The 27,975-nt window shown below is 35.6% G+C and overlaps 1 protein-coding gene across 1 annotated transcript; it reads left to right on the top strand.

Moving 5' to 3' along the window:
- Window positions 1–4,756: 4,756 nt before the first annotated feature.
- LOC137029262 (carcinoembryonic antigen-related cell adhesion molecule 1-like) lies at window positions 4,757–27,975 on the top strand. The gene is made up of 7 exons (XM_067398835.1): window positions 4,757–4,793; window positions 4,910–5,197; window positions 16,730–16,759; window positions 24,580–24,903; window positions 25,155–25,493; window positions 26,456–26,577; window positions 27,836–27,975. The coding sequence occupies exons 2-7, from the start codon at window positions 4,933–4,935 to the stop codon at window positions 27,887–27,889; spliced, it is 1,134 nt and encodes a 377-aa protein (XP_067254936.1). The 5' UTR covers window positions 4,757–4,793; window positions 4,910–4,932; the 3' UTR covers window positions 27,890–27,975.

Genomic DNA, 27,975 nt, shown 5'->3' on the forward strand with positions numbered 1-27,975 from the left:
CATCATTTTCATCAGCACCTGACTAATTAATACTAGCACTTTCTTTTCTACTTGTCTGTACTGTGCTAGACAAACTGAGACTCGTTACAGCACTTGTATACTGTTGCCATTTTGTTGGTCTGAGTGCTTCTTAAGTCGTTCTGAACATTGTTCTTTGTAAGGCGCTTTAGATAAAAGCGTCTGCTAAATGACTAAATGTAAATAATTCTGTACACATTCTATTGATTAAGCCTAAATTGTACCAAATATTCCTTTAATAGATCAAGAATATTTGAAGGACTGAACAAATTAGCTTTTTACTCACCATAGACAGAAACACTGAATGTTTTTGATGTAATTGTTCCTCCACTCATCATTACTTGATAGAGTCCAGCATTTTCAGGTCTGGTGTTTGTGATGGTCAGAGATCCAGTTTGATCGTCCAGTTTCAGTCTGTCTCTGAATCTCCCATCAGAAACATCATCATATGTGGAGAAGATTTGCTTCCTTTTTTTAATTTTAGCTAGGAGAGAGTTTTCAGCTCCATATCTCCACAGTATGTCTTCATCTTCATGTATTTCAGTAAGATCAGTGTATAAAGTGACAGAATCTCCCTCCATCACTGACACTGAATCACCAAACACACCTGGAGAACCTAAAATACAACAATGGATGGAGAGATGTATGTAAACTAATATTGTGTTATAAAGTCATCTTCCCTAAATAAGTATGAAGCTACAAATGCAATTACAACATGAAAGGCTTAATTTATCCAGATTTTTTTCAACACATTGATATTTTTGTGCGTGGGAACATTTGAAGGCTTCAAATGTAAAAGCCTCTAAGTCCGTCTGATGTTTTTCTTTAAAATGATTGTTTTTATCGCTTCTTCTGTGTGGGCTGAGGATTTAGCAGGTTTGAAGTGAAAGTATTTGATGAATGAATACTATGTGTGAAGAGCATTCGCACAATATTGTTATCTTATTTTTGATGGAGGTGGTGTTTAGAGGCTTTTGCATTGGAAGGCTTCATTTAGATCCATACATAAAACATGTCTTTTAATTAAATTTGAGTTTTATATTACTTTTGTTGTTTGGTCATGATTATCATTTTTAGAGATGGCTGGGCTTGTATTTGCATTCAATTCTTGAAATTAAAATATATATATATATAAAAAAAAAAAATGGCAATTTGACTTATTGGCTGATTTGAATAAATTTCAAAATGATTTGATATCTCAGTGGAGATTTTAAATTTTCAATGATTTTTAACATCTGTGAATAAAGCTCTCATTAAGCCAAGAATACATAACTTACCAATCAGATGGCGCCAACAGAAAAAAATAGAACAGAACAAAACAAACATTTTCTTCAACGATTCAGTGAAAAGTCTGATCAGATAATGCTTTACGCACATAGCATTCAACCTATTAATGTTGGATGTGAATCCTCCTACCCACCACAGATTTTGACCCACCTTCACAAACCCACACTCACTGAAGTGATTATGTATAACATAAATGTTTTCTGGCTCTTAAAGTGGATAGTTCACCCATTAAATGATAACCCTAATGTTGTTCCAAACCTGTATGACTTTTTTCTTCTGCTAAACACTAAAGAAGATGGAAGAATGTCGGTAACCAGACAGTTGATGTTAGCCATTGACTTCTATAGAAGGAAGATACTATGTAATTGGCTACTGTCAGCTGTAATGTAACAATTAATGTTCCAACAACATGAGGGTGAGTAAATGATGACAAAAATTTAAAATCTTTCTAAATTTCATGCTTATCCTAAAACATTTTGAAATGTCTTTATAATTCACAATTTTCATGTATGGAAACAAACAAACAAATACAAAAAGCTGAAACAGTCCTCCATCTCACATTGAGGTGTGACACTGGTAGCTCATCTGAGTCGAACTGAAACCTGCAGTGGTGATTTCTTCAGAAATGTGGTTTGGCCTGTTGAGTAGATGAACATCTTGAATGTGAGAATTTCTATTGAATGCATGTGGGTTTAGTTTGTAGGTCAATGGATTCTTCCTGTCTTGCAGTTGGCCCCTCAAAGAACTGCTTTACAATGAAATAATATTTCAAACAAACAAATCAGAGTTACATGTCAAACTGTCTCTTGATAACATACACATATTGACAGTTAAAATACAGGCCTGCTCAGTAAACAGTAAACATCAACTGATCCAATTCAAGGTTATTCACCGCTTGCATTACACTGAAACCAAACTGCATAAAATGTTCCCCTCTGTATCACCAATGTGTGACTGGTGCAAGGTGGCAGAGGATACAACTTCTCATGCTTTCTGGTTTTTCCCTTTATTGTCCAGCATAGTTGACCGATACTGTAAGACTGTAAGTCTTCAATCAGGCCTCTTCCACCAGATGCAGAACATGTTATCTTTGCTTTCTCACAGCGCACCTCTTGCAGCAGTCTGGGTATGATTGTGGCTAAGAGGCTTGTGCTTAAGAACGGCAAGTCACCCTCACCCCCTTTATTATTATTATCATTATATTTTTTTTATGTTAATATTATTATTTATCTATTTAATTGTGTGTGTGTGTGTGTGTGTGTGTGTGTGTGTGTGTGATCTGAGACAGTGTTGTCTTTCTATTCTGTGTTTATCTTTGAAAAAACCTTTAAAATAAAATATTCAAACATTTGTCTTGCTGGTAATTTGTTTATTTACATGGATCCCATTAGCTGAAAGTCTGTGCAATCAGCTAGTCTTCCTGGGGTCCATTCTAAAATGTAACATTACAACAACAACATCATTTCAATCATCATAAAATATACACATATAAACATTACATATATATGCATACATGCACATACACACACACTCATACATACATACAATCTGGTTTCGGGCCATAACAGGATGAAACATAAATACAATATGATTTATAATTACATTAATCAAGACATATAAGAACCTACATCAACACATAACACCTTAGACTACTTTTAAATGACATCTTATTACAAAGCTGACGAACTTCAAATGGGAATGTTATTCCAGATGACAATAGCTCTATACAGGACTACTGCTTACAGCTACAACAGTATATAGATGAGTGAGAGTTTTTGTGATTGGTAAGTTGGTCCTTTGTGGATTTTTGTAATAAATCATTGCATTCAAATCCCATATGAAAATGTATACAATACAAAACTTGAAATAAATAAATAAAAAAATACTTATAATGATGATAGAGAGGCAGACAGACTGACTGATTGATTGATTGATTGATTGATTGATTGATTGATTGATTGATTGATTAGCCCAGGCTGTTGTGTGACTGTTGATGAACTATCTTTCTGTGTTTCTGTTCTTCCTTGTTCCTTATCTCGTCATCACAGATACCAGTGATGGAATCTGGGTCAACAGGTAAGTTTACATTTACGAGGCGTAGATTTGACAATGTTGTCTGTTTTTAGTACATCATTATTGCTGTGTAAGCATACCCTTAGTCTTTGCTTTGTTTTTGTTTTTTCTGTCTCTGAACTCTGCCTTCTTGGTTAAAGGCCATTAGGTTAGACTTATTATCTCAATCACTAATTCTTAAAGTGTAGCTTTGGTTGACAGGCAGGATTAAAGGTGGGGTAATATGTTTTTCAAAAACATTGTTGAACATTGTTGATATTTGAAATCATCCCAAACAAATCCACCCCCGTCCTAATTGCTCCACCTCCAAAACACACCCTCTAATCCTAACCACCAAACCAAATCTCCTTCTTGCTCATTCTGTCTTCTTGACCGTCACACGACCCCTAAAGGCAGGAACACACTAAGCCGACGCCAACGAACTAGTGAGAAACACACTGAGAAAACTTAGTCGGCCGACGAGCAAAAACGGGTGTGTTCCTGCCTTAATACTGATTGGTTAACTTACATGTTTGTTTTTGGTGTCAGCCGACTAACTTCCAAACAATGTTTTTGAAAAACTACTTACCCCACCTTTAAAGGGTTAGTTCACCCAAAAATGAAATGTCTGTAATTTATTATTCACCCTCATGTCGTTCCGAACCCGACCTTCGTTCATCTTCAGAACACAAATTAAGATATTTTTTATGAAATCCGAGATATTTTTTTTTTATCCCCCATAGAAAGCAACATAATTACCGCATCCATAAAGACATTGTTAAAATAGTCAACGTGACTACATTGGTTCAACCTTACACCGCAAAAGATAAAAGCTATCTACACTGAACGGACAATCCGACCGTTGCAAAGCACTTAGCCTACTTGACGCAACACGCACACATGCGCACACATGTACACATGTAGGCTTATATTATAATGACACCACTTATTGTTTTATATACAGCTGTATGATATAACCTACTACAGAAACGTCATGCATGTTTTAAACTTATATGACACATTTACTAGTTTAGATGATACAGATTGTGTTGTTCTCAAGACAACAAACTCTTGTTTTTATTAAAATAAAATAATAATGTAATGTTCCAAACTCTTTACCAAACAGCAGTCTTCGAATTCTCTGCAATAAAATCCACGCTACGAATAAGTATCAGCACTGATGACATTATGCAAACAGAACACAGCGAAAAAACTGTCAGCGAAAGAAAGCGTCACACCCCTTCTCTTCTTCATCTCACGCTATTTGGGAGTTTCGCATATTTTACTTTGACATGAAACAACTCTGTCGCCATTGAAGCAGAAGAACAGAACTTTTTTATGGATCAAAATTTGCACTAATCTTTCTGAGTGGAAAGTGGTGAAAATGAAGATTTTTATTTGTTTCTTCTCAGTGATCTTGTATTTGCTCGAACATGGTAAGACATTTATTTGCTACAATCTCTCTTCCGGGTAAGCGGTGTAAATCAGTTTCTTCTGCTGTTTGTTTGCATTAGCATTTTTACAACAATATCGGTTAACTTTTTTTCTTCAGTCGTGTCTGGTGCTACAGACAGAATGTCTGTGAATGAGGGAGATTCAGTCACTCTACACACTGGTGTTGAAACAAAACATCAAGAAGAGATTAAATGGTATTTCAACAGCACTCGCATCGCTCAGATCAGTGGAGATCTCAGTTTTATCTGTACAGATGTTCAGTGTAATGAAGGAACTGAGAGATTCAGAGACAGACTGAAGCTGGATCATCTGACTGGATCTCTGACCATCATGAACACCAGAAACACAGACTCTGGAGAATATAAACTACTGATCATCAACAACAGCAGCTTCAGCATCACTACAGTGAAGAGATTCAACGTCACTGTCACTGGTGAGTAAATAATTCAGTCATTCAATGCATTTTCCTTTGAGGAGAAATAAAAAAGTTCAATATTTTTAAATCAACCCCATAAAAGTCGGGATATTGACTATTTATAAAAGCAAGCTTTAAGTTAACCATCTGATAATTTCAGTGAAATCAAGGTAATGTTGGTTCAATAAAAACGTTCTGTTTTTATTTTGTATTTTCAGATTTATGGTGCTAATTAATATTCATGCAATAATATTTCCAGTGGACGTAACATTTTCAATTTTCATTTTTTTTTAAATTTATTTTAAATTAAAACTGTTTTCATGTTAAAATAGAGATAATGCCTTTAAAATCCAAATTCTTAGCGCCATCTGGTGGGAGTTAAGAAATAATTATATTGTAGATTCCTATATAGCTCTATATAAAGAGGCTTGTTAGGTCTATTATTTTCTTTAATTCTGAACACAGAGAGTCATTTTGTGTGTGTGTGTGTGTGTGTGTGTGTGTGTGTGTGTGTGTGTGTGTGTGTGTGTGTGTGTGTGGCTGATTTGTAGATAATACAAATTCTGTATTATCGTATAATTTTGTATGGAAAACCGCGTGAACAACACGAATGTGACGAATGCAAATATGTTCCAGCCATTTAGCTTTTTTGAATCAAGCCCATGATTTTTTTGATCACACAGCGACTACCACAAGTGTTACAGAGTTTTGTACTATTCTGAAGTAGCAGTTTATAATAATAATAATAATAATAATAATAATTCTCCAGTCTTAAATGACCAAACAACACCAGAGGGTCAATAACACTTTGACCAATGTTAACATAAATAAATACAGTCAGTTTTCCAGTGTGCACTTCCTGTTTCCTGTTGATCTCACATTGCTGCCATGCTTTTAGCTGCTGTTGCTAAGAACACCAGATGGCGCCATTTATTAGTTAAACCAATATCGCACAACTGATGAGCAATGTAAAAAGATGAATGTCAATATTAAGTAGGGGATGTATAATCATTCAAAGTCCGGACTCCGGTCCGGATCCGGACCCGGAGGGAATTCAATCCGGACCCGCCTCCATTTCGTATTTCAACAGCAGTAATTGTGTGTAAGGGATTACAAATCTGGATTTCCTACTTTGATAAACGCATGTCAAAATCATTTGTTTAGTGTTTTATGTCTTTTTGGAGATGGTCCGAAATTAAAGCGAAGGCGAGATATTTAAAGTTTTCCTCCGTGATTCAGTTGCCATGACATCCAGTGAGCATATACTTTTGATGTAATTGGACACGAGTCGCGCGGCGCGACGCGACGTGTACTTCACTGCAGTAAGCGTTTGAATGGGTAGGCTACGTGAGCAGTGGTTCTCAACCTGCGGCCCGTCACAAATGTAAATGCGGCCCGCGATATGCCGACCACAATAATAATAATAATAATAATAATAATAATAAAATTAGCATACAATTTATTTTTGTTTTAAAATTTAAATTAAAGTGAATTAAATAAATATAAATGAGCTATAATGCTTTATTTGTCATACAAAATAATTTTGGTGAGCGTTTATTATTTTCATACATCAGGCAATGTAGGCTAATGATGCAATCACTCAGTTAACGAAACAAACACAAGTGCGCGCTTATAGAATTCAAACAGTAGCCATTAATTTTGTAAATTTAAGCCTCAAAATGGTCAAATTTGTTATTAAAGGAGAAAAGCTAAATGTGGAAGATAAAATGAAGGAACACATGCAAACAAGAAGAGTCGCAGCATTAGCAGTAAAGGTAAGAAGAATCAGTTTGCTGTTAGGCCTAATGAGCGAGATGGGCAGCCTTCCTGTTTGCTCTGTAATAAAGTACTTGACAAGCAAAACCTACAATTTCAAAAGACTGAACTGTGAATTCGATGTGTTTGTTTGATGTATTTTAAATCAGTAAAATAACCGCATCAGCGCACCCGCGGCTGGAATGAGTCCAACTCTGCGCGCTCGCGGATCCGATGCTGCGCGAGGGATTGCGACATGACAGAATGCTTGATATCGTCATTGTAATTAGCCTACAGTGCGCTCAATGTTGTTTGTAAAAAAGAGCTGAGTAACATTTGCTTATTAAGGCGTCATTAAGCTTATTATCTTATTATCTTATCTTAATTTGCTTATTAAGAGTCATACAGTCATACAGAATTAAATAGCAACTTAAAGTGATGTATATACAGTTTGTGTGTTCATTGAGCATTACTGATTATTATTGTAAAGCTAATGTCAGTAAGTTAGTTTTTATTTGTTATTTATTGTGTGCAACATCTTGGTATAATAATAGTATATAATCTGCTAATACCATAACATTAAATCTGATTGGTTTGCATTGGTGACGTCATATGTAAATTATATGCGGACCGTGAGACTTGCACTTGGACCATTGTGCGGCCCACTGGGAAAAAAGTTTGAGAACCACTGCTCTAGTAATAATAACTGTCTGTCTTCAGCTGTTCCAGGTTCAGATCTGTCACCAGCTGCTGTAATAGGAATATGTGCTACTGCTGTCCTGCTAGTTGCAGCTGCAGCTGTTGGTGTGGTTTACTGTCGCCACAGGATCCATACACCAGTACCACAGAATGTAAGTATTAAATTCAGCTGATTTAACACGATATATAAGATTTACTGTACAAAAAATACTTAACAGCAATATGAATACATTTTTAAAGTATTAAATAATTACAATTAATTACAAAATGCTGGATGTAACAAATGCACACTGTCCTTTCCCTTTATTTGATCCTTTATTTTAACACTATTAACACAACAGAAGCAGAGTTCACAGGTGAGACAGTGTCAAAACAATCAAAAACACCAAGAACTCCTTAAAAATTTATATAAAAACAATGCAACTTCTTTCAGAGAGCAAGTGTCTTATTGGAAAACAGCAATAAAACGGTTCAAGAATTTTAGATGCAATGGTGAAATCGTAACACTTCAATTTTCTATGACTGTAATATAGAAGATGACTGTTTGATGCTGTTTAAAACAAAGTGTTAAATTTAGTATTTAGTAAAAGAAAAACTCCACCAACAACAGGAAAAACACAATTCTAATTCTCTAGTATCAATCCACCTCATTCAAAAATTCTGTGAATCTGTATTTTCCTGCAGGTGGATGATGTTGCTGACAGTGGCAAACAGATTCCGTTGATGAAGCTGTCGCCGAGGTGGAGGGGAGGGAAGGGGAAGAAGATCTGACTAAGACATGATTAAGAAACAATTCTCTATAAATTGTCTATTAAACATGTCAAAACTCTGTGAAACACAAGTGTATCAGTAAGAACGCTTATTTAAACTCCTTACAAACAAACATTTAAACTCCTTTAAAGGTGCCATCGAATTGAAAATTGAATTTACCTCGGCATAGTTGAATAACAAGAGTTCAGTACATGGACATACAGTCAGTTTAAGACTCCATTGTTTCCTCCTTCTTATATAAATCTCATTTGTTTAAAAGACCTCTGAAGAACAGGCGAATCTCAACATAACACCAACTGTTACGTAACAGTCGGGATCATTAATATGTACGCCCCCAATATTTGCATATGCCAGCCCATGATCAAGGCATTAGACAAGGGCAGCCAGTTAACGTCTGGATCTGTGCACAGCTGAATCATCAGACTAGGTAAGCAAGCAAGGACAACAGCAAAAAATGGCAGATAGAGCAATAATAACTGACATGATCCATGATAACATGATATTTTTAGTGGTATTTGTAAATTGTCTTTCTAAATGTTTCGTTAGCATGTTGCTAATGTACTGTTAAATGTGGTTAAAGTTACCATTGTATATTACTGTATTCACAGAGACAAGAGCCGTCACTATTTTCATTTTTAAACACTTGCAGTCTGTATAATTCATAAACACATCTTCATTCTTTATAAATCTCTCCAACAGTGTAGCATTAGCCGTTAGCCACGGAGCACTATCAAACTCATTCAGAATCAAATGTAAACATCCAAATAAATACCATACTTGTGCGATTAGACATGCTGCATGACGAACACTTTGTAAAGATCCATTTTGAGGGTTATATTATAGCTATGTGAACTTTGTTTATGCAGTGATAGAGTCGAGAGCTCGGGAGGGGGCGGGGAGCGCGCGATTTAAAGGGGCCGCAGCCTGAATTGGCGCATTTCTAATTATGCCTAAAAATAGGCAGTTAAAAAAATGAATGAAAAAAAATCTATGGGGTATTTTGAGCTGCAACTTCACAGACACATTCAGGAGACACCTTAGACTTATATTACATGTTGTAAAAAAAAACATTCGATGGCACCTTTAAACAAATATAAAGTATAAAAAGATTTTTTCATGTATGACAATGTCACATCAGTATCATACAACTGTCACCTATCAATACACGTCGCCTAACTACAAGCTACAAAATCCTTGCATAAATGCTGATAAACAAAGCGCTCCCTTTGTAATCTCTAAAAAGGTGACATCTCAGTTCATCTTACAAAGCTCCACTGACTGCACTACGAATCTTTAATAACATCTACACTTTGTTATAATCCGAGTATTTGACAGCATGCAACGTTCAGAACTGAAGAAAAACTCTGCCGTTTTTAGCAGTGAGTGGATTTTAACTTAAACCCCTCTGATTTGCCATTGCCTTTAAGAAATCAACAGATGTTTGCGATTGCTACACTGCAAAAATACGTTATACACAGAAACTCTGTGTACATGCTTGTGCCCTGAGAATCGTTTTAGGCCCTGTCCCAAATATCACCCTAGACACTTGGGGTCTTCCTACGAGTCCGCACTTTTGTGACGATATGCTGCTTTGACTGTCGGGAAGAAGTCTGCTGCAAAGCTCGTGCTCAGGATAATTACACATAGCAGCCACAAAGGGGCACTCACAAGCAACCTTCTGAAACCTGAAATGACAAATGGGACACTCTACAGTCTTGTGGACTTAACTGACACATGCATGCAGCAGCCATTGTAAATCCACCAGACCATAAGTGCATATGAAGTGTGCTGTTTGGGACAGGGCCTCATTCTCCCACAACCCACACACATTTGAGTGTCTTATCGCCCCACACCTACACTCGCCTATCAAATGGCTGCTCTCTACCACTTCGGGTCCCCCAGAAGTGCAGGTCTCTACTTTTCAGAACACCAAAAGTGGCCTTGTGCTCACGAGTATAGTGGACAAATTCTTTCTACGCAAAGGTCACAAAATTATATCACGTTCTGAGTGTTAATCAACACATAACACTTTTTATAGCCCACTTAAAGTTTATTACAAATAAATTACTAAATTATAAAAATAAAAGATAAAATGTAAATAACACTGAAGGGACACTAAAGAGAATTAGGAAATGTTGGAAAGAAGAGGTCACTCACAGAGTAAAGTGTCATGATTACAGGATTTTAATAGTCGGCACCACTACCAGTCAAATTTATAAGTTTAAAGTTATAAGTTTAAATACGACATCAAAAACTGATTACTTTTTGTTTTTGTTTTTTTTAGTAATTTAAATGATAAATGAAGACATTTAGCTTTAAACAGTATATGAGCAATAAATTAAGAAATATAGCAACACATTTCCCGCAGCGGAAATGCTTGATGTTTTTCAGTCTTTAAAAGTTTATTAAAGGTACTGAAGTGACCCAGACAGAAACAGTGTCAAGAGATTCAGTGCACTATAATCTGCTTTGACATATCAGTCTATTTACATGCTCTTATAACTGATACCTCACCAAGACAGGCGTTATGACCCAGACTTTACTCCTCAACATGGGCGGCATTAGGGGGGGGGCATAATTTTTCCCGATGTGAGCCGTCAGCTCGTCCACTACAATTTGGAGCGGTTAATATATATATATATATATATATATATATATATATATATATATATATATATATATAATTTCTCGGGTAGGCTACAGCTCCATCGCTCCTTCTCGCGCACAGTTGAGCGCGAGCTTTTCAAAGATAGCCTACTCCGAGTCCTTTGCCCGTGAGCGCGGAAAGACCGTGGTCACAAAAAACGCGGCCACTATTCAGAGAGTAAAAGCTAGTCCACCGTCTAGTAAACGTTTCTGAAAACACATGATAAACATCAGATACAGGAGACCTGCAGTACTGAACATTGGACGGTCCATGCATGTGGATTTGGATAAAACAGTTAATCGCTTTGATGCCGTGCCCGAACGCCGTTTATCCCTTCACAGTGGCGTATATTGGACGGGGCACGCAGGGCTATTAAATTCTTCTTATTATTATTATGCTACTTTTATTATTCAGATAATATTGTAATTAATTTGCCCCACAATATCATAGCGCATCACCGCATAACCGATGCGCTGTGAGTGAGGATAAAAGATTAGTTGGATACTCCTCATTTAAAAAACAACTAGTTCAAAATTTTACATTTTTTTCCTCACTATGGAACACAAGAGAAATATTAAGAAAATAAATTAATAGTCTCTAAGAGGATATGCGCCGACAGATGCCAAAAGCTCAGTTTTATGGTTTTTACTTTCAGTTTCTGTACCAGCCGCGGCTCTGTATGGGCAGGTGGGGCAGAGCCTTACCAAAATATTAATCCTAAAATATAGGCCTACCCCTATGTACACTGAATTAATAATACATTATAAATGTGTTCAGCATTCTGCAACAAATAATTTTTAGATTTTCTAGACTACTTTAAGTCGTAAAGTGAGCTGGATATATTAAATTGTAGCGCATGGGTTCGACAGGCATGTATTCATAATACTAAGCGGGGAAGCCCCATCCCAGCTCTACAGCGCCACACAACTTTCCTATGTAAATCTGTGGTGAAAAATGGAATTGCAGCACCCTCTCATAGAGATCCATAGTGGCAGAATTCTGGCTGCCCCGCTTATTTCCACGTTAAACACACCTCACGTACACCTCGCTCCAGACCAAGACGATATCAGTCCGCTTCAGATATGTGTCTGCATCAGGTCAGTAACTGTTTGGCATGTCTGTTCTTCCTATGTGGAGTAGCGTATAACATTAATGAGGGTATAAACCCTTTAATTTAAACGTGCTCATTTCTCGAATTCCTACATAACTATTCTAAAACAATATTCTACAAACAAAATTCGGAAGCAATAAATACAATTCTAAGATTTTGTGTGTTGTGTGTACTAAAGTCTGTCAATCATCATTAGATCGCCACCCTCAGGCTGAATAACGCAAGGACATTCGAATTCTGCCAAAAGTGTGTCTGATGTGTTCAGCGATTAGAATATAAAGCTTGCAAAATGTTTATAATAAACTAGCGTTAACACCCAGAATCTGCCCTACCTATATTTATGGCAAGAAGCCGCTGTTCTCTAGTGAGACTTCATCCGCATAACTCTCACGCAAAGTTTTCTCATTGTTTGTGTGATATCAACTGGCTCGGCTTCATGGTTTAAAATCGTAATACCTATTATCAATATTGCGACGTGACATTTTTCTTTATCATCAGTTGCTTGCAAAATGATGAACTCTGATTCCAGATATCGTCCGCGTCATTTCCCTTGATAATACAATTAAGTGAATTATTAAATAAATAAGTTAAAAAAAAGAACAAGCAAACTTAAACTTGTTTGCTTAAAACTTCCGCGAATAATTTGCTGATGCAGGTACAAAAAGATATTTACCTGCAAAAAAAAAAAAAAAAAATTCTTGCCCCCCCTAACTCGAGAGTCAAATGTCGCCCATGCTCCTCAACTCAGTCTTATACTGGAGGAAAGTCTGTACTATACTGTGATCATACTGTGCCACTACTAACACCAACACTAGACATCCATCTTTCTCAGAAAACACTCTCTGAACAAAACCTACCTTAATAAGTTTGAGTATTTATTCTGTGACGTACGTGATACAGGCTGTGTTAAATGTTGTTACTCTGGCGTTAAAACTGAAAAACACTTGATGAAGGACTGTTCCAGCCAATTAAACACACAAATGTGTTAATACTTGATAAAACAATGTGATTCATTTATATGGTTCTTAATATGTTTGTTAGATATATATATATATATATATATATATATATATATATATATATATATATATTTATCTGCTGCTGAAATGTGCAAAAATAACTTCCAGGGAATAGAAACATTTAGTCTTTTTATAAGAAGTTGTGAACAAATCTGTGACATTTTATGAGGTGCTTTTTAGTTTTATTTGTTGACATGCGAGGAGATGAAGACCTATATCATGTCATTTGTCTTTTTTTCCCCATCTTGTGTCTCTTTTAGTGTTCAGCTGTTGTCTTTTTTTAAACTCGTGGCATTTTTGTATGTCAGTGATTGTGTCTTTTCACAAGATTATGCTTTTCCATGTTCTTATTTTTGGATTTATATTTCATCTGGTGCTCATTATAAATATATAAATAGCCTCAATAGAGTGTCTCATGAAGTTTATTTTAGGTAAATGTTTTAAAAGAAGTCAAATGTGTCAAAACTAATATGCTAAAAGCCTGCACCAAAGGTTTCTTTTTACCAATTATTTTATTATTATTATTATAAAAATAAGCTAAGACAAGTATTTGTTGTTGATGTTGTTTTTTTGCACTCTGGGTAGAATAGTTTTAACCATTTGTCTTTCTGTCTTCTTTACATTTTATATCAGGTGAAATGTGCCTTGAAATAAAACCCACATAATCAGTTTTGTTTTCTGAAACAAGGAAATAAACTTGAAAAATCATTGCATGTTTATGTAATAAATGTTATTAAAAACATGATTCATTTATAATGGCTGAAATCTGTGTCTCTCTAAAATTTTTGTGTGCTATCAGAAATAATTAAGCTAATATTGAATCATTGAATTCTTACACTGCCAACAGTTATTATGGTGATTGTTTTTTACAGTAACAATATATTCATAATATAATTTCTCCACTCACCCTTAAACCACGAATATTAACAGGATATTTAAAAATGTTAAAGCCTCAACAAAGTACTTTTAACAGACCATGGATTATCCTTAATGCATGACTCTTACCACATCCATATTATGGACTGGTATCACTGTGGTAATGTTTTATTTATGTTGGCTTAATAAAAATTGTTCATTAATTTCAGCATTGCATGATATTTTAAAGCGTTTTCCGTCATTTTGATAGATAAATTGTATTTACCTGTTTTAGAAACATTACTGTTAAATAGGGATTAGAAGTGAAAAGAAGAGACAATGACATTTTAGTGCCCGTGTACAAACTGTCATGGAAAGAGACGTGAGGATTTAGGTGAGGAAAATGAGATTTATTGCACATTCGTTGTATTATTTATGGGATATAGGTCTATCATAAATTAATTTTGGTTTAGTTCACTTTCAGATTAAAATTTCCTGATAATTTACTCACCCCCATGTCATCCAAGATGTCCATGTCCTTCTTTCTTCAGTTGAAAAGAAATTAAGGTTTTTGATGAAAACATTCCAGGATTATTCTCCTTATAGTGGATTACAATGGCCTCCAAATGGTTGAAGGTCGAAATTACAGTTTCAGTGCAGCTTCAAAGTGTTCTACATGATCCCAGACGAGGAATCGATTGTTCAGCACACAGCTGTAGGTGTTTTATCCTGATATTCCACCTCCAGAGGTAGAGAGAGACTGATGCTGAGATCAGACACACTGATGCTGGACAATAAACTGTTTCCTTTGTACCAGGAGAGAGTCACAACACTGTACACACCGATAAACAATATGAACAACAGGCATTAGCCTTATGGTGACTTATTATTATTATTAATAATTGTATTATTTGTATTTTAACTCTTCCTCTGTAAGAACAACAATCTCTATTTATAGCACAAAAGTAGAAATGTTATTATCAGAGGGATGCAATTTCTGCCTTGGACACTAGAGAGCGACGAAGTGCTGCTGCATTTGTCAACATGTCCAGAAGAACATATTGAGGCTACTTGATGTACACCACTATGCAACACATTTAATTTTAAGTTTTTTTTTTTTTATTTATGCAAAAAGAAAAGAGAGAGATGAAAGAGCATAGTGGGTTCATTTAATAAAGTTTGTAAATTTTCACATTAAACTAAAAAGTACTAATACAGAGTAACAAAATTTCAGACATCATAACTATAATTAAAAAAAAGAAAAAAAGATGTGATCAAACATTGTGATATGAAGAGTGAAAGCAAAACAGATCCTGCCAGAGAAATAATCTCTGAACAAAAAAGTTTGAGTCAGGACCCATATGGATTTCATCATCGTTTTTTGTGGACATTTTCATACACAGGCTCCTTCTTCGATCTCTGCAAGGAAACAGAAACTCAATCAGTAATCTGCTGATGCAAACTGCAGACAAACCTTTAAAATGATACCTTATTAAAGTGTCTGTAAAATACTTTTTTGCTTAAAATAGCAAAGATAAAGAACTATAGCCTGTGTTGCTGTAACTGCATCAGGCAGCAGATAAATGTTTGAACCCCTGTCACCACTCATTGTCATGACATTGATGGGTTCAGGGGTTGGGGAGGTTCTGTGCACATTATAATGGCTAATATTGCCCACAATCCATTGTACTTTGGAGGAGTATTCAGTTCAGAACTAAAAACACACATAAAAAGTGTTAAATTGCAGATGTGCGTCACCAACTGTGAAGTAGAGATGTTTAGATAAAGGGGTTTGAGTGACTAATAATCAATTTAACATGATAAAAAAATACTTATTATTTCATGTTATCTGATTTCGTCTGCGATAACAATGTGAACTTTTATGTCGATCCATTTGGCCATTAATTTCTTCAAAGGATTCTTTTCACATTTTCGGGTTTCTCAGAAGTGGAAGTCATCAGAATTGGGTAAACTTCTATAGACTCTGTCCCCATACCTTTAAACAATTAATGCATAGGGAAACAGCCATTTATATTAGACGTTATTGAGTCTTTCAATCCCTCAATGCACCGCAAAAATGGATGTACAACTGATGTACACTCAATCACTAGACAGTACCCATAATGCACTGTATGAGTCCAGAAGAACAGACAAGGAAGATGGCACCCATTCATTTTACAAACCGCTGGACCATTACAGTGTAATAGAATACAGGTATGAATTACAGGTATGAAAAAACATGCTGGTTAGGTTTTGTATGTTTTGAAGCATGGCAGCTGGTTTATGCTGGTACATTAGCTGCTTAGGATCAGCTTAAGACCAACTAGGACCAGCTTAAACCAGCTGCCATGCTTCTAAACATGTAACCATATGCTGCTTTTCTCAGCAGGGTTACCTGACCATTTTAAACAGTATTTTTTTGGTAATAATGCCCAAGACTGACCACCCACATCTGCTCACTGTCCGTCTGTTTGCAATCAAAACTTCAATCTGCAAATGTCAACCAGACAGACTGACTTACCATTTTCCGTGCTTTACAATGTGCTGAATCAGTTCTGTTTTCCTTTTGAATCTGGACTGTATTATTAATCACAGGTGGGATAACATGGAAAAGTTTACACATCACAATTTGTGCTTTAATAAAGATAAATATTTCAACATGTACATTATTGATCGCTCTCCTGACCTTTTCTACACTTCCTGCAGATGCAGAAGATACTGAATGCAACTACAATCAACAGAGATCCGCCGGCAGCAGCAGAGATCAACACTATCAGAGAGACGCTATCACTGTCATTTATAGAGTCTGGAGGAGATGAAGGAGAATAAAAGAGAGACAGTCATTAATGTAAGTGATTGAATCAGTCTGATCTATAACAAAAGATTATTAAACTAAGCTCAATAAATACAAATAATATCACCAGAAACATAGCATACCTGCACATGTGTGACAGAGGTGAGCAGAGGCGTAAATCGCGGGGGGGACGGGGGGGACATGACCCCCCCTATCTGAGTGCTGTCCCCCCAAAAAAAATATAATTAAAAACCACTCTAAGTATTGTAAATAAATTATATATCCTTAAAATAATTGTGTAAGAAGTAAAGCAATACAAACGCAAACAGGCGTTTTAAGTTTAGAAACATTTTGAGTCACCCCTCCCTTGCCTCACAGTGGTTTGGTCCACCGCGCACGTCACACTCGTTTGTGTACAAATCGGGCGGCGCCGGCGGGAGAGAAGACAGACAGTAGTTGAGAGGAGCTCTAGTAAGTAGGCTGTTTAGGCTATTTTATTCAAAAACATCGGATGAAGTGGTTATTTTTGCTTTAATGCTGACGACGCTGAGTAATTAGTCATAACAAAAAAAGCAAGATGATCAGGCTTTCGAGGAGTGCACATGTGTATGCAAAGCCTATAAAATCTTATCAAATGACAAACTAAAAATAAGTCGACAGAGCCCTCTGCTATGAACACTAAAATACAGATCAAAATCATTCTAGATTCTGGCAGTGTGCAAAGCTAACTTACATCCGATAACAAAGTCTTTCTGAAGGCCTAAAGGAGAGCATATCAATACAAAATACAGGGTATTGTCCTTTGGACAAGTAAATTGGTCACTTGTCTGACCAAAAAAGTTGTCTGGAAAAAATTGGATTTTTTTTTTTTGGTGTAAATATAATTTATTCTGAAGCTATATTCTCAACAGTGTTCCGTCAGCTTTTGCATATTTATATCTGCATATTTGTGATATTTACCCCAAGGGCATTTTTTCCCCTAATCTTATAACATGCTTCATCTTTTATTTCATTTTTTTTTTTTTTTTTTTTTTTTTTTTACATTTGATCAATAAATTCAATAAGAAAAATAAAGCAGGACTGTTATGAATCAAATTAAAAAATTTACACTGAAAAATTACAACTGCATTAATTAATGTTATGATATTCTTTAAATATTTTTGAATATACAAATAAGACATGTTGGGAAAATTTAAACATGAAACTGAACTGGCAGTAGGTGGTGGCAAAAGACTGTCCTAGTCATTCATTCAAACGGCTGATTCATTCAAGAATGAGGCAGGTGTTTTGGAATAGGCTTTTACTGATTCTTGACTCAACCGATTCGTTCAAAATGCTGAATCATTCATTAATAAAATATTTATTATTAAATATTTATATTATCCATTGTCAATCGCCACTTACACTAAATGTAATAGAATCATGCTTGCATTTTGGTGATTCCCTTTTGTTATTGTTGTTTTAATCAGGACAAGTAAAGCTCTCTTTCTCTTGCCCCTTCAAGAAATTAAGCGTTAATGTCGAGCCCTGATAAGTCTATGTGCCGGGGCTTATCCCCGGACGGCCCCGGCCCAATTTAACCCCTGCATCCTTTATAAGTAAAATTTTGGCTGTATTATTTGTGTCCCCTTCAAAAATTGATCTTGAGAAATGTTATGTTTATTGTCCCCCCCTACTGTCCGATGAAATTTACGCCCCTGGAGTTGAGTGATGTCCAGATGTTGAGTCTGGTTGCTGATGGGATTGTTCAGCACACAGCTGTAGGTGTTTTTATCCTGATATTCCACCTCCAGAGGTAGAGAGAGACTGATGCTGAGATCAGACACACTGATGCTGGACAATAAACTGTTTCCTTTGTACCAGGAGAGAGTCACATGACTCACATTCACAGCTGAACACACCAATGAACAATTTGATGATGATGAAGAACATTGTGAAGAGTTTCTGCTGATGACAGGAACAGGCAGACGAGCTGAAAAACATCAGAGAATAAGAGGAAGTGACAATTTGACAATTTTGAATGTTTCTGTACACTATTGATTAAGCCTAATTTGTAGCAAATATTCCTTTAACAGACCAAGAATACTTGAAGGACTGAACAAATTAGCTTTTTACTCACCATAGACAGAAACACTGAATGTTTTTGATGTAATTGTTCCTCCACTTATCTTTACTTCCAGCATTTTCAGGTCTGGAGTTTGTGATGGTCAGAGATCCAGTTTGATCGTCCAGTTTCAGTCTGTCTCTGAATCTCCCATCAGGAACATCACTGTACATGAAAAAGATTTGCTGCTTTTTCTTCATTTTAGCTATTTGAGAGTTTTCAGCTCCATAATTCCACAGTAAATCTTCACCTTCACGTATTTCAGTAAGATCAGTGTATAAAGTGACAGAATCTCCCTCCATCACTGACACTGAATCACCAAACACACCTGGAGAACAGGGACAGTAATTACACAATGTAAGTCTCCTGCTGACCTATAAAGCCTGAAATCAGCAGTAGTTTCTAACCAAATGTAAAAAAAAAAAAAAAAAAAAAGATCATAACAGCAGCAAAGACACAAAAGGGAAAATACATCAACGTAGAGGTGTGTGTGAACTAATACGGTGTTATAAAGTCATCTGCCCTAGAGCGAAATAAATGCATGAAAGGCTTAATTTAGCCAGATATTTTCAACACATTGATATTTTTGTGCGTGGGAACATTTGAAGGCTTCAGATGTAAAAGTCCTCTAAGTCCCTCTGAATTAGTTTAAATGATTGTTTTTATCACTTCTTCTGTATGGGCTGAGGCTGGGATTTGAAGTGAAAGTATTTGATGAACGAATACTATGTGTGAAGAGCATTCGCACAATATTGTTATCTCATTTTTGACAGAGAGGCTTTTGCATTTAAAGTCTTCATTTAAATCTGTACATTAAACGTCTTTTGATTAAATTTGAGTTTTATATTACTTTTGTTGTTGGTCATGATTATCATTTTTAGAGATGGCTGGAGAGTGTTTGCATTCATGATTCTTGAAATAAAATATAAAAAAAAAAAAAAAAAATATATATATATATATATATATATATATATATATATATATATATATATATAATGTAAACGGCGATTTGACTGATGGAGATTTGAAAGTATCTCAATGGAGGATCGTTAGTTGAGAACACTATAGCAATTTTCATAATTTTCTATGATTTTTAACATCTGTGAAGAACGTTACTTTTGTTAAGCCAAAAATATATAACTTACCAATCAGATGCCACCAACAGAAAAAAAACAGAACTGAACAAAACAAGCATGTGAAACATTTTCTTCAATGATTCAGTGAAAAGTTTGATCTGATAATGCTGATAACATTCAACCTATTAATGATGCATGTGAATCCTCCCACCACAGAGTTTGACCCTCCTTCACAAACCCACACTCACTGACTGTGTGTTATCATTATGTATAACATAAATGTTGTTCTGGCTCTTAAAGTGATAGTTCACACACAAAAAATTACAACCCTCATGTTGTTCTAAACCTGTATGACATTTTTTCTTCTGCTGAACACAAAAGAAGATGGAAGAATGTCGGTAACCAGACAGTTGATGTTAGCCATTGACTTCTATAGTAGGAAGAAAATACTATGTTATTGGCTACTGTCAGCTGTAGGAATACATACAGGTTTGGAACAACATGAGGGTGAGTAAATGATGACAAAAATCTAAAATCTTTCTAAATTTCATGCTTAGAGCTTATTTTAAAACTGATTTTGAACTGTCTTTATAAGTCACTTATCAATGATCAAGTATGGAAACAAATAAAGAAATAAAGCTGCCATCTCATTGAGGTGTAACACTGGCAGCTCATCTGAGTCAAACTGAAACCTGCAGTGGTCTGCTTTCTTCAGAAATGTGGTTTGACCTTGAATGTGAGAATTTCTATTGAATGCATGTGGGTTTAGTTTGTAGGTCAATGGCTTCTTCCTGTCTTGCTTGCTCAGTTGGCCCCTCAAAGAACAGCTTTACAATGAAATAATGTTTCAAAAGATGCATGTCAAACTGTCTCTTGATAACACACATATTAAAAGTTAAAAAAAAAAAAAAAAAAAAAAAACAGTAATACACTTGACCTAAACATTTGTCTGGCTGGTGAGAAGTGTTTGGCTGCACTACAGGCCTGCTCAGTAAACTGCAAACACCAGCTGATCCAATTCAAGGTTATTCACCGCTTGCATTAAACTGAAACCAAACTGCATACAATTCTCCCCTCTGTTTCAACAATGTGTGACTAGTGCAAGGTGGTAGAGGATACAACTTCTCATGCTTTCTGCTTAGCATAGCTGACTGATACCATAAGGCTTACAGCAGGCCTCTTCCACCAGATGCAGAACATGTTATCTTTGCTTTCTCACAGCGCACCTCTTGCAGTCTGATTGTGGCTAAGAGGCTTGTGCTTGAGAACAGCAAGTCACCCTCAACCCCTTCCTTTTTCCTGCTTTCTTCTAGGATTTATTTCTTTGACATTTGGACAAGTCAGCCTCTCAATCAGCCTATAGTGAAGTTGTACATCCTCTCTGGGCACCTTGACTGTGTCGCAGCTTTTTACACAGTTGGACACTGGACTAAACATTTATTATTATCATTATTATTAGTATGTAACTTATTAATTGTTGTTATTTTAATATTATTATTATTATTATTATTATTATTATCTCTTTATTTGCATGTGTGTGTGAGATGATCTGATCTGAGACAGTGTTGTCTGTCCTGTGTTTATCTTTGAAAAAAAAACTTTAAATATTCAAACATTTGTCTGGCTGCCTTCACTGTTAGACCTTGCCAGGCTTCTTTACATTAAAATACTCACAACACTGTTGCCAGTAATTTACTGTTGATTGTACAGTTAGTTACTGTAATCTACAGTATGTTACTGTAAAGATAAATTAAAACTTGTTACCTCATTTCATTTGCAGAAACCAACTGCCTCAAATTGTCCCGCTGCCATTTAAATTTACAAACTAATATTTATTATATGCTAATAAAGTGAGCATATTATTACTACGAACTTATTTCTTTAGAGTTCAATAAAAACATTTTAAATAAAGAGATTTTCATTTTATCAGCAACTACACAATCACCATCTGTTAAATAAAACAACATGCAGCATATCATCAATGTCTCTTGATCTTCTCCTGAACCTAAGCACGGGCTCTACTCTTCAGCACAATGGTGACCCACAAAACTCAATTTTACAGTAAACTACTGGCAATGCTGTTTTTTAACTTACAGTTTGTTACTGTTAAAATAGATTTTGTGGGTGTGTCTTTTTATCTCACACCTTTAACCCTTTCAACCCCACAGGAACATCCTCTAGTGTCCACACTACAGAGTAAAAGTAACATTGACGCTGTGTTGCAGTGAGATAATTAAGTTAATATGTAAGTGATGATTGAGCATTAATGATGAACACCTGCTGTTAACAAGCAGATCCACTGAAAAGAGGAACAAGAATGAAAAAATGCGAGTAGAAACTACAACTACGAGCAGAACTACAACTGTCTTCCAGCCATTGCACATTATTACACTTATTACTGACCAGTTTAACTTTATTTCTACAAAAGATCTTATTGAGAATTAACAGAAGTTTAGATGTTGATATTTTATTGAAAATGTTTGGTTTGATGTCACCATTGAGGAGATCAGCGTTTGCTTTAGTTGAGCTCTTGACCCTTGACTTTTTAATACATCAGTTGTTTTTTTCTCTCTGGCTGCTTAAACTGTTTTTTCAAGTCACATTTGTTATGGTGTTATATGTTGATGAAGACATGATCATCACAATTTTGATTCACTGAATACATACTTTTTTTCTTTGTTTTTTTTACACATTATTAACAGACTAATATTGTATTACAGCAAGAGTTCCATAAACAGAAAAAAAAACAGCTCCAGCATTATTTAGACACACACAGATATACAAATCAGCACATCAATCTCAACAATGGTGGCAATAAAAAAAGGACCATTCAGCTGCATAATTTATTCATGCTGCAGTGCATGCTGGGAGTTTTGTACTATGCTGGCACCCAGCATGCATTGCAACATTAAACTTTTGGATGTCAAAATTGTTGAGATTCATATTCTGATTGTTAATGTCTCTGATGTGCAGGTTACGCAGGAGCACAAAATATTTTAAGCATTATAGGATTTATATATTCTCCTAAATAAAGAATTACTGAAACGTCACTGGTTCTTACGCTGTTGAATCACAAAAATAGTATAAACTTACAGCATCATCACAAAAGCCAACTTCATGTTGGCTTTTCCTGCCATAACAAATGTGCTTTACAGCTGCCAGAGAAAGATAATGTTAAAGAGTCAAGAGCCCAACTAAAGCAGACACTAGTCACCATGATGGTGACTGCAAACTTCAATACATTTTTATTTTCAATAAAACATCAACATCCAAATCTGTTAATTCTCAACAAGAACTTCTGTACATGTATGAAAGAAATAATGTCAAACTGGTTTGTGAACTGGTTTCACACTCAGTGTGGCTGAAGTCAGTTGTAGCTCTTGTGTTTCTGCTCGTCTCTTCTCTTTTTTTTTGGTCTTGTTTCTCTGTTCTTCAGTGATTCTGCTAATCAGGTGTTCATCAGTGTCTGAATTCACTCACTTCTTTTCATTCACTCTGTCATGTGGACTATATTAGTGAACTAATGTAGGGAATAGTGAATGAGGGTATAGGGTGTGATCTGAACACAGCCTCTGAGTGTCGACTTTGAGCGATGTTAACTCACAGTATATTCCTGTAGGCTATTTTCATGAAAATAGATATTACCCAGAATGCATTGTTTTCTACAGTATATTACTGTTTTAATGGAAAATGGTTTGTTACTGTCAGAATTTGGTCATTTTTTTACAGCAAGGTCTAACAGTGTCTATGAATCCAGGGTTTAATTACATATAATAATGATAGACAGACAGACAGACTGATTGATTGATTGATTGATTAACCCAAGCTGTTGTGTGAATGTTGATGAATTATCTCTCTGTGTTTCTGTTCTTCCTCATTTCTTATGTATGGAATCTGGGTCAACAGGTAAGTTAACATTTAGAGGCAACATATTTTTGTACAGAGTAGCCTGCAAATTTATGATGCATCATTTTTTGGGCTGGGTCTATAAGTCGGGCTGTCATTTGGTTGTTCTTTGGTAGTGTAGGGTTGTTTCTCCGCAAAAGACTTAGATTTAGTTCATGCAAAAATAAAGGTTCTAGTAGTCTTCGAATTCTTGACAATATAATCCACGCTACGAATCAGCATCAGCACTAATGACAACGTACAAACAGAACACAGTGAAAAACTTGCCTGCGAAAGAAACCGCTACACCCCTTCTCTTCATCTCACTCTCCTTGAGAGTTTTGCATATTCTACTTTGACATGAAACAACTCTGTCGCCATTGAAGCAGAAGAACAGAACTTTCTTATGGATCAGAATTTGCACTCATTTTCCTGAATGGAAAGTGGTGAAAATGAAGCTTTTCATTCTTTTCTTCTCAGTGATCTTTTTGCTCAAACATGGTAAGACATTTATTTGTTACAATCTCTCTTCCGAGTCAGTGGTGTAAATCAGTGATGTTCTTCTGCTGTTTGTTTGCAGTAGCATTTTTACAGCAATATTGTATATTTTTTGGTTTACAGTATGTCTTTCTTCAGGTGTGTCTGGTGTTGATACAGTGTCTGTGAATGAGGGAGATTCAGTCACTCTAATCACTGGTGTTCAGACTAACCAACAAGAAGAGATTAAATGGTATTTCAGCATCACTCGCGTCGCTAAGATCAGTGGAGATCTCAGTTATATCTGTACAGATGTTCAGTGTAATGAAGGAACTGAGAGATTCAGAGACAGACTGAAGCTGGATCATCGGACTGGATCTCTGACCATCATGAACATCAGAAACACAGACTCTGGAGAATATCAACTACTGATCACCAGCGATACCAGCAACAGTGGAAAGATCTTCAATGTTACTGTCCGTGGTGAGCCATTAATGAATGCAGTACCTGACTGTATATGAATTCACATACAGTTATAAACAGGTTATATATGCCATCTGATCATCTGTTTAAATTAGGATAATAAATCAAATGTAATGTGTTTATGAGTATTTAAATTGTTTAAATGGTTCTTTTCAGAAGGGCTTGTGTAGTCGCATTCATTTTCACAGTTCTTACAGTTTTTGTTTGTTTTCAGCAAAAGATCCTAAAGCAGATGTTTATTTGTGTTTCAGGTGTTTCTGCTGCTGAACGAGATGAAGTGAAGACAGTGGAGGAGGGAGAATCTGTCACTTTAGGTCCTGGTGTAATAAACAACCCAAATGATGAGATGACGTGGTATTTTAATGAGATTCTCATCGCTGAAATCACTGGAGATCAGAGTAAGATCTGTACAGATGATCAGTGTGATGAGAGATTCAGAGACAGACTGAAGCTGGATCATCTGACTGGATCTCTGACCAACACAAACACCAGAAACACAGACTCTGGAGAATATAAACTACTGATTATCATCATCAACAGCAGCAGCTTCAGCATCACTACAGTGAAGAGATTCAATGTTACTGTCACTGGTGGTGAGTAAATAATTCAATCATTAAATGCATTTTCCTTTGAGAAATAAAAAACAGTTCAATATTTTTAAATCAATAAAAGTTGGGAAATTTTCTTAGGAGTCAGACTTTATTTTCAGTAAAATCAAGTTGATATATGTTTGTAAAAAAAAAAAATATTTCCAGTGGAAATAATACATTTTTTTTTTCTAATCTTTTTTTTTTTTTCATTTTCAACTAAAGCGGTTTTTCATGGTAAAATAGAGACTTTAAATTAAACTTTTTTAAGTTAGATTAGCGCCATCTGGTGGGAGTTAAAAAAGAAAAACCTGTAATGTAGATTCCTATATTGCTCTATGTAAAGAGGCTTGTTAATTCTATTCTTTTCTTCAATTCTGAACACAGAGAAAGTCTCTTGTCTGCATCATGGCTGATTTGTGGATCATACAAATTATCTGTATTTTCTTATTTTTCCTGTTGCACATTCACAATATGGAGAACCATGAACAACACGAATGCGACAAATGCAAATATTTTCTTGCAACCATTTTGCTTTTTTGAATCAAGCCCATGATTTATTCTTGTGATCACAGCGATTGCCATAAGCATCATAGAGTTTTGTACCATTTTGATGAAATAGCAGGGGGGGGTTTAATCCGTTTTTTTTTTATCCAGTCTAAAGTGACCAAACAACACCAGAGGGTCAATAACACTTTGACTAATGTTAGCATAAAAAATGCATACAGTCAAGTTTTCAGGTGTTCACTTGCTGTTTTCTGTTGATCTCACAGTGCTGCCATGCTTTTAGCTGCTGTTGCTAAGAACACCAGATGGCGCCATTTATTAGTTAAACCAGTATCACACAACTGATGAGCAATGTAAAATGAATAGTCATCAATGTATATACATTTATAAGTCAATATTGTTAAGTACTGAGTGTATAATTATTCACTTTCTAGTAATGATGTCTTTAGCTGTTCCAGGTTCAGGTCTGTCTTCAGGTGCTGTAGCAGGAATAGTTGTTGCTGCTGTTGTTCTGCTGGTGTTTGCAGCTGCTGTGTTTTACTACTGTCGCTCCAGGAGCCATACAGAAGTACCACAGACTGTAAGTTTTACATACAGCAGATTTAACACAATCTATGAGATTTACTGTGCAAAAATAAAAATTACGCATAATTACAAAATGTTTTTGTCCTTTACTTTTATCCTTTATTTTAACACTATACAGAAGCAGAGTTAACAGGCAGAATCAAAACAATCAGAAACAAATAACTCCTTAAAGGGTTAGTTCACCCAAAAATGAAAATCCTGTCATTTATTACTTACCATCATGTCGTTCCACACCTGTAAGACCTTTGTTAACCTTCTGTACACAAATTGAGATATTTTAGTTGAAATCCGATGGCTGAGTGAGGCCTTCAGGGAGCAATGACACTTCCTCTCTCAAGATCCATAAAGGTACTAAAAACATATTTAAATCAGTTCATGTGAGTACAGTGGTTCAACATTAATATTATACAGCGACGAGAATATTTTTGCTGTGCACAACGACAAAATAACGACTTATTTAGTGATGGCCGATTTTCAAAACACTGCTTCATGAAGATTCAGAGCATAAATGAATCAGTGTGTCGAATCTGCTGTTCAGAGCGCCAAAGTCACGTGATTTCAGCAGTTTGGCAGTTTGACAAGCGATCCGATTCATGATTCGACACACTGATTCATTTATGATCCGATTCTTTCTGAAGCAGTGTTTTGAAATCGACCATCACTAAATAAGTCGTTATTTTGTTTTTTTTGGCGCACCAAAAATATTCTTGTCACTTCATAATATTAATATTGAACCACTGTACTCACATGAACTGATTTAAATATGTTTTTAGTACCTTTATGGATCTTGAGAGAGGAAATGTCATTGCTCCCTATGGAGGGCTCACTGAGCCATCAGATTTCAACAAAAATATCTTAATTTGTGTTCTGAAGATTAATGAAGGTCTTACGGGTGTGGAACAGCATGAGGGGGAGTAATTAATGACATTATTTTCATTTTTGGGTGAACTAACCCTTTAATAAACTTAGTAACAATTCATATAAAAACAATGCAACTTTCAGAGAGCAAGTGTCTTATTGGAAAACAGCAATAAAACAGTTTAAGAATTTTAGATGCAATTGTAAAATTGTAACACTTAAATTTTCTATGACTGTATTATAGAAGATGACCGTTTGATGCTGTTTAATATAAAGTTATATTTAGTATTTAGTAAAAGAAAAACTCAACCAACAGGAAAAACAATTGTAATTCTCTATTATCAATCCACTTCATTTCTTTAAACCTTCTGTGAATCTGTATTTTCCTACAATAGGATGCTGATGCTGCTAACAGTGGCAATTGTATTCCGTTGACGTGCCGTCGCTGAGGGAAGGAGAAGGAAGAACTGACTAAGAAATAATTAAGAAACAATTCTGAGTCTATAAAACATGTCAAAGCTCTATGAAACACAAC

The sequence above is a fragment of the Chanodichthys erythropterus genome, chromosome 10 (assembly GCF_024489055.1).
Source record: "Chanodichthys erythropterus isolate Z2021 chromosome 10, ASM2448905v1, whole genome shotgun sequence".
In the NCBI taxonomy this organism is placed as follows: domain Eukaryota; kingdom Metazoa; phylum Chordata; class Actinopteri; order Cypriniformes; family Xenocyprididae; genus Chanodichthys; species Chanodichthys erythropterus.